The 12,637-nt window shown below is 38.1% G+C and overlaps 1 protein-coding gene across 4 annotated transcripts in view; it reads left to right on the top strand.

Annotated features, from left to right (window-relative positions):
* The window catches only part of TAOK3 (TAO kinase 3), a 181,222-nt gene that overhangs the window by 148,109 nt on the left and 20,476 nt on the right, over positions 1-12,637 (top strand). For 3 of the 4 annotated variants that reach the window (XM_081539728.1, XM_081539725.1, XM_081539726.1), the window contains 3 exons: positions 4,972-5,208; positions 7,208-7,336; positions 11,166-11,369. In XM_081539728.1, the coding sequence (XP_081395854.1) occupies positions 4,972-5,208; positions 7,208-7,336; positions 11,166-11,369 (570 nt within the window). The remainder of the gene's footprint in view (positions 1-4,971; positions 5,209-7,207; positions 7,337-11,165; positions 11,370-12,637) is intronic. The other variant, XM_081539729.1, reaches the window with a different exon arrangement.

Genomic DNA, 12,637 nt, shown 5'->3' with positions numbered 1-12,637 from the left:
TCAGAATTACCCATCTGACTTCCTGGACTCTTGAGATGTGCTTTCCTTGAGTTTTTATTATTGGTGAATGGAGGCCATAATATTTTAATTCGATTAGTGACCCATGAGTGTGTTTTCAGCTGTTGTTACATCTGATGTCATTTCTTTAAATTTCATGGTGTCCTGGGTCCCTGGCAGTTCCCAAGTAGATGTTACTTTAGAGAGCACCAAGGCCACTCTATAAGATAGTTCAGCCTCTGTCTGGCCTTGTAAAGGAATTCTCACTAGAATGCAGTGGTCTTGCTACATGTGTAGATTTATGTTAGAATGCACATTAGGGAGAAGGGCATGAAGCTCTTAATTTCTAATCTCCAGGAAAGCATGTAAGAGAAAAATGATTACTGTTGTATCCATTCAAATATAGATTCTTTTACTTTGGGTTTTACCAGATTCAATAGAAAAGCTCACATAAAAATGTAATCTTCACTTGATTTTTAAAAATGCAACCTAATCATTGAGCCGACTGTGAAATTGTGTACCTGAATGAGTTTGATAGACAAGCATAAAAATAACTAGAACCTCAGCATACATGTACCAGAGGCTGCTTATCAAAATATTGCACATCTCCTCTTTCCTTTTTCTTGGTTTTTTAATCTCACTAAGATCATTGCTGATACTATTTTTCACTTGTGCTACCACCCAACTCACATGACCATAGTCTCTCAATAAGTGTTGAATGAATGAATGAATGAAGTCTCTTCCAGTCCTCTTATCACAGGAGAATTTGGATTTATAAGTGTGCATTTCAAAGCTCCTTATGTCAGTTTTTCTGTATAAGGCAGAATTGCCTGTGATCAGTCATTACTTTAATATGAATCTGAAACATTTTTTTCCCTAGGTGTTATAAAGAGTGGAATGACAAATTTCTAATGCCAGTATGTGACTCATTCTATTCTTTTTAAGAACTTGCTATAAAGTTCATTTGTTCTAAGTGCTGAGGTGGCCAGTTTTATTATATATGTTATTTTGATTCTTCCACATAATTAATCTTGTAAGTTGGCTTTGATTTCTTAAGAGGGTAACATTATCATCCACCATACTCCTCTTTTATCTTTAGTAAGTTGTTTATTAGCCTTCTAGTGCAATGTTCTGTACTTGGGATGGGCATAAAGTACACTTAGGATGAAGTGGTTTGTTTTAGGGCCAAATTTTGCTGGAATAAGTAGGGTAGAATGCAATGACTACAGAAACTTTCTGAAAAAAGTTCAGTCTTCATTTATGGTTTTTTATTTTTATATATGATTCCAGGTATATGAAATAGGTAATTCAGAGTCAGAAATTATATATACTTATAATCCACAACCTGGATACAGGTACAGTTTTATTGTTAAATTTGTCCTTTCTCTTGGATCCACTTCTTTTTTTTTAAATTTTTTATTGGAAGATAATTGCTTTACATTATTGTGCTGGTTTCTGCCATGCAGCAACATGAATCATCCACAGGTATACATATTTCCCCTCCCTCTTGAACCTTCCTGCCACCTCCCACCCTATCCCACCCCACTGGGTTGTCAAAGAGACTGGGTTGAGCTCTCTGTGTCACACAGCAAATTTGGATCCTCTTCTATACTATGTCGGAGAAGGCAATGGCACCCCACTCCAGTACTCTTGCCTGGAAAATCCCACGGACGGGGGAGCCTCGTAGGCTGCAGTACATGGGGTCGCTAAGAGTCGGACACGACTGAGCGACTTCCCTTTCACTTTTCACTTTCATACATTGGAGAAGGAAATGGCAACCCAATCCAGTATTCTTGCCTGGAGAACCCCAGGGACGGGGGAGCCTGGTGGACTGCCGTTTATTTGGTCTCACAGAGTCGGACACGACTCAAGTGACTTAACAGCAGCAGCAGCTATACTATGTCTCCATCACCAGAAATGCTGAGGGAGAAGAAAAATTAACTCTTAGTTTGGCAGAAGAAGGAAACCAACATATATTCAACATCTCCTATGTGTCAGACACCGTGCTAGGCACAAGTGTTATCTCATCATCGCAGTAGTTCCCCTTTACAAATGAAGATATTGTTAGACTTCAAGAATTTATGTAATTTGCCCAAGATCAGTTATTTAGGGAGGGATGAAATGAGATTTATCTCCCAGAAACCTATTTAGTGTAGTAAGATGATACTACCCATTTTTCATTGATCACATTTTTGAGGCTATCATTGTAAAAAACAGTCGATTACATTTTGATAACTTTTTCAAATCTTCAGAGTTATTCAGTTTGTAGTTTAGACTTACCATTCTCTCCAGCTCTCACTCTTTTCGGTGTTTGGTTCCCTCCATTACTTCGTAACAGAAAGTTTCATTTCTTCTCTGCCTTGGTGATATGAATTTCCTCAGTCAATTCAAGAGCCTACAACCTTAGTTCAAATCCCAGGCTTTATGAAAATTAAAGAAACAAATTACATGTGAAAGCACATGTGTGAACCATAAAGCATGATTAAAATTATGAGCTATTTTTAATTGTTGACTAGATAGTGTATTCGTAAAACACAAAGTATAAACTTAAAACATATTGAATACATAACTATAATAATATATTTTAACGTATTTCATGTTAGACTTGATAAATGAAATATCATTATACTTTTATTTAAATTCATCTAGCTAGCTTGAGCATGGAACTCTAAAACTCAGTATCTCTAAATGTACCTGAAAAGACAGTTACTTTGAAATTTAGAAATTATGGTTGTAACAAATGAAAGGTGATATTAGGAATTTAAGAAAGTGATTATCCAAATTATGAGATGCATTCGCATTTACAAGCAAAATATCTCCCCTGACATTCACTGATGTACAATGATAACGTGGTGAGCTTGTAATTTGTCTCTGCCACATGCTTATATGATTTGGTATGTAGTAGGACCACCCTCTTCAGAGGGACTCACCCACCAATTAGGATAGAAAATGTTCTTGACACAACTCATTTCCATTTTATCTTGAGGCTGCCTGGTTTAGGGAAGTGGGCATCCTGAGAATATTTTATTGACCACAAGCCAGTCAAACAATGTGCTGGCAAGTTTTAAATGTGTCATGATGGCTGTATGTAGAGTGTGCCATGCCTCAACTTTGAGAATCTGATTAAGGAAGGGATGATCAAATAAGAAAAAAATAAATTTATGTGTGAAACATGTCTCAAACTCATTACCCCAAAACAGATACTTTACTGCCATATTTGTCTGAAAAAGAAGTGAACGTGAAAAGAACTAACTGGTACCCTTTCAGTTGATTGGAATTTTTTTCCTCTATAATTGAACTTCAGAAAGATACAAGAAAGTGAAACATGTACATATATTTCAAACTAATTCTTCCTTTTATCATGAAATAAGTACATGTTAAAAAGAATAATGATGGCAAAACAGATTATTTTCTTTAAAGTGTCAGGTGCCTCTTTGGTGATGCTATCCTGTTTTTTGTTTGTTTTTTGGTCTTGAAACATCTTCCGCTCTTATTCTTTATTCTTAAAGAGTGTTGTCCTTTCAAAAAGAAAAATGAATATGAGAATCCTAGTGTTAGATTCAACTGGAAATATTTCAGAGTTCGCCTTCTATTTAATGGTGTACTTTGATAATGCTATCCAGTTACAGAACAGCACTCTCTTGATAGTAAGGACTCAGTCTAGAATGCAGGGACACCTTCTAAAAAGAGCAAAGAAACAAACTGTCCTTTGTACAAAATGTACTTTGACCCATTAAATGAAAACAGTAGAGAGAATTAAAAGCAGCATGAAAATTTCCAGTAAAACTTGTCTGAGGGTTAGGCTGGGGAGAAGTGTCTTATAGTAGTAGATTGGAATGGCTGAATTATATAGTGTAAAACAAAATTAAAGTTATAATTATGTAATTAAGACTTTCTGCTAAACTAGGGAAGATTAGAAGGAAATGACCAGAGACTCTTAACAAGTCAATATAAGGGGTTGTAAATTGAAGAAAGGACTGGAAAATCAGAAAAGGTTTAATAGAAACAAGAGATGTTGAAATTTATACTTGTAATCTTCAGTTTGTTGGATAGTCACTTGAGAATGGGTTAAGGAAAAATTACTAAGAAAAGTAGCCATCCCAAAATTACAGGAATCTTTTCTCAGAGAGCAAGTGAGTGTTTGTAATTATTAATATCTCTTTTGTGAGGAAGGGGAGGAAGGAGATAAATGATTTCAAAGGAAAGAGCTTGCTCTCATTCTCACTCAGTTCATATTAAGAATCAGAAATAAATCTCATTCAAACTATTTTAAAAGGATATTCAAGATTCCTATGACTGTTAGAGACGTGATCTTTAAAAAGAAACAAATAAGCAGTAAGCTATAGTGCAGTGCCTCCCACCAGAGAGAGATGCCTGCCAGGGGACATTTGGCAATGTCTGCAGACATTTTTAATATTGTCTTGACTTGGTACGTGCTACTGGCATCTGTTGGGTCAGCCAGGGATGCTGCTAAACATCCTACAATGCACAAGACAGCCTCTCAAAACCAAGAATTATCTGGCTCATTGTCAGTAGTGCTGATGTTGAAAGATCCTGGTGTAGTGGAAATAGCATGTGCTATTTCTGAAATCAGATAGAAATGGGTCTGCATCCCAGCTCTAATCCTTATTAGTTATATGACCTTGAGGATATATATAGTGATATATCAAAAATATGTGAATATTTTCAGCTGAATGGGCACATTAATTTCCTTAAGTCTCAGTTTCTTCATCTATAAAATGGTGGTGGTAACAATACTTCATGAGTGAATAGAATGAACAAGTGAATGAGATGGTTTGTAGGATTAGAGATGACCCAACACAGTGCCTGGAACATGTAAGTGTTCAGGAAATAGTAATTAAACTGATGCTGACGATGATAAATAAAATTCTACCAGAGGGTTCTTCTGCTTTGCCTGAACGTTCCTCTTCCATGAATCTGGTAACCTGAGTTCTGTTCCCCAACCCAAATCAGGTTACACGACAGATCCATGAGCATGAGCAGGAGAACGAGTTGCGGGAACAGATGTCAGGTTATAAGCGGATGCGGCGCCAGCACCAGAAGCAGCTGATCGCCCTGGAGAACAAGTTGAAGGCTGAGATGGACGAGCACCGCCTCAAGCTACAGAAGGAGGTGGAGACGCATGCCAACAACTCGTCCATCGAGCTGGAGAAGCTGGCCAAGAAGCAAGTGGCTATCATAGAAAAGGAGGTCAGTATACACATTCATGCCCTCGTGCCACAGCCAAGCCAAGCCTGTCCCAGTCAGCTACATCCCGTGAGTGGGAGGCAGGCGTGATGTGCTTTTTGGTGATGGAGGAACAGGATTGCTTTGGGGAAGGGGGTCCAGGTTTTATGAGGCTACTTAAATTTGTCATTAAAAGTTCAAATAGTAACTGAAAGTATATATTGCATCCTTGTCTATTCAAATGTATTCTGAGCATCAGTTCCCTGATGGAGGTGTGATACAAATAAAAGGAAACAAGATGCTTCTATCCCATGGAAACTTGCACCTGTCAGGTCTGTCACCGTGCCTGCCTCACCCACAGTCCTCTTCAGAAGAAAACTGCTCTACAAATTGTCCCTTTTAGTGGTGATTGGCCTACGGATGGACATCTGACCAATGGCAGCGAATAGTTGATCTGGCTACTGTTGGGTCTTTTAGGAACATCTTTCTTCCCCATACAGGTTCTAAACTAATTTTAAAAACAGACAAGATGGAGGACCACCCTGGTGGTCCAGTGACTAAGACTCCATGCTCCCAATGCAACGGACCCAGGTTCAATCCCTGGTCAGGGAACTAGATCCCACGTGCTGCAACTAAAGATCCCACATGCCACAACTAAGACCTAGCACAGCCAAATAAATAAATAAATATATTTTTTTAAAAAAAACAGGAGGGTAATGCAGATAGTCAAAATATCACTTTATTACCAATAAATGTTAGAGAAGTGATTTATATCTGAAGGGAAATGGGCCTAACAGTCCCAAACAAAATTAAACAAACTCGCCCACCCAGGCACTGGCAGTGCTAAACCAGTTGCTTTCCCCACCCTGATAAGACTTACATAGTTACATAGTGTGGGAAAGCAGGGGTGAATCTGTGCTCTCTGGGGATGGAGTGACTGGGGACAGGGTGTCAGGGGTGCTTCAGTAATCAGGCTCACTAGCTCTCTCTCTACATGGGAGGAACCATCAGAATTGTAGGATCATTCCCCCAAACAGCTATCAGTCTAGAGGCAGTGTCATGAAAACTGCTGCCCAAACAGGGGTAATATTGATTAAATAAACCAGTCAGTCTTTCTTGGGAATTAGATTTGGTAAATATGTGGGAAAAATTGTTCATAATGGGAAAACTGTTAATAATAGAAGATAAAAGTGAAAAGATTCATAGAAAGAACCATGAAGCATACTTCCCCCTCTATTCTCTAAATATACCATCTTACATGTGTGCTTCACCTATGGTTCCCTTAAGCTTAGATTTGGTCACTTTCAGGAGCCAGTGTTGGTTGGATTATTTTTTATTTGGCCTATTTTTTCCCTTCTAAGTACTAACCAGGCCCGACCCTTCTTAGCTTCCGAGATCAGATGAGATCGGGCACATTCAGGCTTATATAGCCTAGAAGCCAAAGTCAGTCTATTTTCTATCCATTTAGGAGTCCTCAAAATGTCCTAATATCCAACTATTGTGGATTATAACAGATCCTTCAGAAAACAAAAAGTCATTAGTTTTTGCCTGTTATACTAAAGATGACCTCATTCGGAAATCTGATAGTTGAAATAACCAATTAGAGAGTTAAATTCTTGGAGGGGCGGTGGGGGGGAAACTGGTCAGGCATGGTTATTTATCTATTTTATAATTTAGCCCTTGGGCCACCAACAATATAATGAGTTCTTATTATAATCCTTGGTCCACTTTTCATCCCATTTATTTTGTGTATGTGTCCAATAAAACACATTTACAGTTTACCTTCATGTTTTTCCTATAATTAGGAATATATTTTTTGATGGTAAAAGTTTTAAAATTTTTTTGTTTGTTTAAGATACAAGAGAATCAAAACAGGTATTTCCTTTTCTGTGTTTTATGAATTATGTGTTCAAAAAATATATACTGTTCAGTACTTTTGGACTCTTTGAATGCATTGGAGATTAGAAAGCTGAATTCTGTGTTAAGAACAATTCATCCTATATTATATTTGTTATTTTATCAGGCAAAGGTAGCTGCAGCAGATGAGAAGAAGTTCCAGCAACAGATCTTGGCCCAGCAAAAGAAAGACTTGACAACTTTCTTAGAAAGTCAGAAGAAGCAGTATAAGATTTGTAAGGAAAAAATAAAAGAGGTAAGCATACCAATATTTTGTAGTCATCAAGTTGCCATTAGAATGGCTAGAAGTTAAAATCAATTCATCTTACATTGTGAACAACATTGTAGCCCATTAGTTCTCAAACTTTCCAGTATAATCACCTGAAGTGATTATTAAAACAGATTGCTAACCTACCACTAGATGTTCTGATTCAGTGGAGCTGGGGTGAAGTTTGAAATGTTCATTCCTAACAAATTCCCACATGATGCTCATGGTGCTTGTCCAGGAACACTTCAGGAACCATTGGTTTCACTCTAAACCATTCTTGCCTACTTCTGGTTTATTCTCCACATGTCAGCCAGTGATCTTTTCAAACCATAAGTTTCATCATATCACTTCATGATTATAATATTTATTGACTTCTCATTGCTCTTTCATTTGTATTTGCTCATTGATCAAAATACTAGAAGTCCCTATGTGGTCAGCTACCAGCCTCCCTTCTCACCTCACACCAACTTTCCCTTCACCTGCTTACCCCATGCCAACTCAGCACTACTCCTGCCACAGTGGTCACCTTTGGGTCCTCAAATGTATCCAGCTCTCCCCATCTCCACAGTCTTTGCTCACACTCTTTCTTCCACCAAGGCGCTCTTCCCATCCCCATCCCCATCCCCACTCCCAATCCCTTTCCAACCTCCTTGTAAGACTAAGGATTGTTTATTAGTACCATAACTTAAATTTCACTTCCCCAGGAAAATCTTCCCTTGACTGCCTTGACCAAGATAGGTACCTCTGGTGTTATAACACTAATTTTCTATTTTATATGTATCTATATATAGATATATGATTATTTGAGCTGTTTTACACTACTAGCCAGTAAGCACTAAGAGCAAAGACCATATGTCTTTTTTCTTTGTGTCATTACTTCCCTGTGCCTGATACATGTGAAATATTTGATCAGTGAGGGATTGATTCTTTAGTATTTGGTTGAAGACCTCTAAGTGGACTTAGAGAGTTCCTCTGAGGAACTGCAGTTTGAACTGGAAGCTCGAGTGCCTTCACTTCTCCTTTTACCAGGACTTACAGCTGAATTGCCTGCAGTTCCATAGACATTCCTTCTCATAAGATTTAGGGTTTCTCACTTGTGGACTACTAGTGTATTAAGGCTTAACAGAAGTCAGATGGGACTTGATTTAGTATATGAAATCAGTCACTTGGGCACATATTCCAAGTTAACAATATGAGAGTTAGCTAGGTTCCTTTTCAGTTTTTTTTTTAAACAGTTCTTTTTGAATCAAGAACTAAAAGCAAGTGTGTTGGGGTTTGCTCTGCCCAGATGAGTCACTGGTAATTGTTGGAACTGACAGAAATTTGTATCTGACCTGCATTGCCAGAATGAGAATCATCTCTGACACTGTAAGGTCTGGAAAACCAGGCTATAGAGAGAAATAGCCCAACCAAGAAGGTTTACATGCTCTCTATTTTCTCTTAGTTATTGCTTGATCTGGATTATTATATCCTAATAGATGTTACTAGATCACAGAGATAACCTTGATTTTTCAATAAGAAATTTTGGAATTTTCTCAACTGCAGATAGATTTTTACTTACAGTTCCATGTGTTTTCTCATGCTCTGGAAGCCATACTTTATGGCTGCAGCCACCATTTTGAGCATTTGTACCACTAAGGTATTTGAAGCTTTGTATGAACTCCATCTTTAGAAAATTCTCCCACAGAACAGCATTCGAGAGTCCCCACTCAGTCCTCAGGCATAGAGCTATTTTGGGTTCACCATACTCAGATTTATGAGTGCTAAAGACCACGGGCCTAAGCGTACAAGTCCTTCACATTCTTATGAAGAAAAGCAAACCTATACCCAATTTAAGACAGCCTCTATAAGACTTTCTCTATGCAAAACTAGTATTACTCCTTATGAAGTAAAGCTTAGTTCAGACTGTTGAAAATGGCAGGGACTTCCCTGCTGGTCCAGTGGTTAAGACTTTGCCTTTTAGTGTAGAGAGTTCTATCCCTGGTAGGGAAGCTAAGATCCCACATACCTCGCAGTGAAAAAACCAAACATTAAAAAAAAAAAACAGAAGCAATATTGTAACAGATGCAATAAAGACTCTAAAAATGGTCCACATCAAAAAAAAAAACCTTTAGAAAAAGAAAATGTCTTATATGCTTAAATATTGATATAAAAGGTATCATCCTAAAAAAAATAAAATAAAAGGTATCATCCTTGAGATGACAGAACAATCTCCATTATCCCTACTGTTGATAGATAACTGGGGTCTGGGTAATCCAGAATGATGGATGATCCAGGAATAATTTATTCTTGATTTTGAAATGAATTTTTATGATCATATTTCAGTTTGGATATGCAATATAGTGGTTAATGCCAAACCTAATAATGAAGTCACAGCATCAAGAGATGAGTCCACCAGCCTTCCTGTTGTGATCCAGCTTACTCCATGATGGAAATAGCTCTTGCTCTTGTTGATTCTAATATTTCACTTGAGATTTCACTGGAACAGGAAAATTGAAAGTTGATTTACAAAGACTTCTTAGCTAAGTGCAAAAATAATCTAAACAGTGTGTAAGTAAAATAGGTATAGCAATAAAAGATTTCAACTGAATAGTTAACCAGATATTAAAGGTCTAGCTTGTAGGTGTGAACAGTATGAACAAAGGATGCCCAATACTTTCTCTAAAAGTGATCTTACTTTCCCCATAGACTAACATCTTCTTAACTGTTCTGATTTACTGCTTTCTTCCTTTCACCCATATGATCTAAAACAATTACGTATTTTGTTCTTTTGGAAATATAGGTGGTTTATTATTTACCCTCTAATACCAAGTAAAGAATGCTTTTTCCTAAAATTCAAACTAGTGACATTTGCAGCATTACCTCCCGTCTGTGACATCTGCCTACTTCTCTCCATCTTGTCACCACCTCCTTTGTCCAAGCTACGATTATCTCTCGCTTGGACTTTGTGATAGCTTCCTAGCTGTCTCCATGGACACGCTCTTGTCTCCTTCATTCTGTTTTCCACATGGCAGCCAGAGTCATCTTTTTGAAATGCATCTCATTATGATACCCCCACATATATATAAAATCCATTTCTCCTGTGCTAAGGCTCAGTATCCTTAACTTGGCCTATCCTTGACTTCCAGTGGTCCTGCCTACCTCTCCAGCTTCATCTCATGTCACACTGTACCACTCGCCCTGACCTTCTCTCAGGTCCTTAACTGCACCATGTTTCAATTAACCTTCCCTAAGGGTTTTGCACTTGCTGTTTCCTGTGCCCAGAGTATTCTTCCCTGTCCTTTCTCGCTGGTTAACTCCTACAGATTTTTGAAATTTCAGCTTGGTTGTTACCAAGGTCAAATATTTTTTATTAAACACTCTTCAAACCAAGTACTTCAACTACAAAGTAGTTATCACAGTAATCGTCACTCAATTTCTGTGGTTCTTTGATTTATTTTTGATGCTAGACTGTAAAGCCCCATGATGGCAGATACTATGTTCGTTTGCTCACCATTGTATCCTTTGCCTTGCACAGCACCTGTTGCATGATAAGAACTCAACAAGCGTGTGTTGGTTAAATGAGTGAACCCATGATTTCTGAGTGTGGGAAGTCAGAGACATGAAAGCTAACATGTCTCCCTCTCAACTGATTAAAGAAAAAAGGGAGAGGGAGGTATGAGGGGGGAGTGTTTTGTGTAACACCAAGTCTTTCTGACCTTACATTCTCAATTGCTTTCAAAAATAATTTAATCTACATTGCATTGAGGTATTATACTTCCTTTTGCCTGATGAGCTTGGCTTTTTTTTTTTTTTTTTGGTTTTTGGTTTTGTGAAGGAGATGAATGAGGACCATAGCACACCCAAGAAGGAAAAGCAGGAGCGGATATCCAAACATAAAGAGAACTTGCAGCATACACAGGCTGAAGAGGAAGCCCACCTTCTCACTCAGCAGAGACTGTACTATGACAAAAACTGTCGTTTCTTCAAGAGGAAGATAATGATCAAGCGGCATGAAGTGGAGCAGCAGAATATTCGGGAGGTATGTATTTTGTCCATAACTGTCGTCATTGACTTACGAAGACAGTAAGCTTTGTGAGGATCATGACTTTGTCTGTTTTGTCCATACCTATATCCTTAACCTGTACAGACTTCAGTGTGATGCCTGACACAAAGCAGATAGACAAAAGTGAAAGGGAATGAATTTACCATTGATCAGAGAAAGCCCATTTACAGAACAAGGAATCAACTTTTTCCAAATAGAATTTTCTTGAACACCTATTATAAGCCAAATTCATGCAGTGGAGAATCAAAAGAAGTAGAATAGAGAATTTTTGCTTTTAGCCTGTTTGTCGAAGACTTGAGTTTTTGTGACTCTCTGTGAAACACTTAAAGAACAGAATGGTGCTCTACAGTTAAGGTAATTCATTCAGTCATCCAGCACCTACAGAGTGCCTTCTTACTTGCTGTGCTGGAGATGTCAGGACTATTGAGAAGCTATCCTCCCTACCTTCAGCTTGCTCTGAAGACACGAAAAACAGACACGTAACACACTAATCACAGTGTAATATATTGTCTACCATAGCAGACATAAATAAATTCTCACAGGCATATAGTCCTGAAAGGGCTTGGAAGATTCTGTGATTGAAGAGGAGTTGAGTGTTCTGGGTGTGTGGAGTGGAGTGTTAGAGCAGGAACAGTTGGAAGCAGAATAGAGGGCCTTGATTCTTAAGGCAAGGCTTTTAGATTTCAGCCTAAAGTCAGTTGCAAGGGCAGGAGAGGAGTTTTTTTTTTAATTGAAGGATAATTGCTTTACAATATTGAATGAGGTAAGTCAAAATGAGAGAATTTTAAGCAGAGAAATGACAATGAGAGTTTTTCTTTGTTTTGAAGAATGAATGCCTCAGCGTTGAGGATAGCCTAGAGTGGTACAAGTGGTACAGTGAGGTCAGTAAGAATGCCCTTTCTCTAGTTCTACCTGGAAGAAGCAGTGGGGATATAGATTAGATCTGAGTTACATTTCTAAAGCAGAACTGACAGTAATTCAAACCAAATGCTGTGAGAATTTCAGAATTGAGGAGTCAAAAAATGAATGCAAAGTTTCTAATTTAGGAAATTGGACGAATATGATGTTATTCGCTGGATGAGTACAGAATGTGAATTGGTTGCAGAGACAAAGTTCAGTAGGAAATCACTGTGACCTGGAGTAATACGAGAAGCCCTCAAGTGAGCTAGCACATTGGTAAAATTATCAAAGTCAGATAAAAACCCATTGTTAGGCTACAGGAGGGAAACAAGCCCTTTAGGCAC

This window comes from Giraffa tippelskirchi, chromosome 11 (assembly GCF_054371585.1).
Source record: "Giraffa tippelskirchi isolate mGirTip1 chromosome 11, T2T-mGirTip1v1.2.pri, whole genome shotgun sequence".
Classification (NCBI taxonomy): domain Eukaryota; kingdom Metazoa; phylum Chordata; class Mammalia; order Artiodactyla; family Giraffidae; genus Giraffa; species Giraffa tippelskirchi.
Note: the sequence above shows the minus strand (reverse complement) of the source record. Positions and strands in the feature narration are given on the sequence as shown.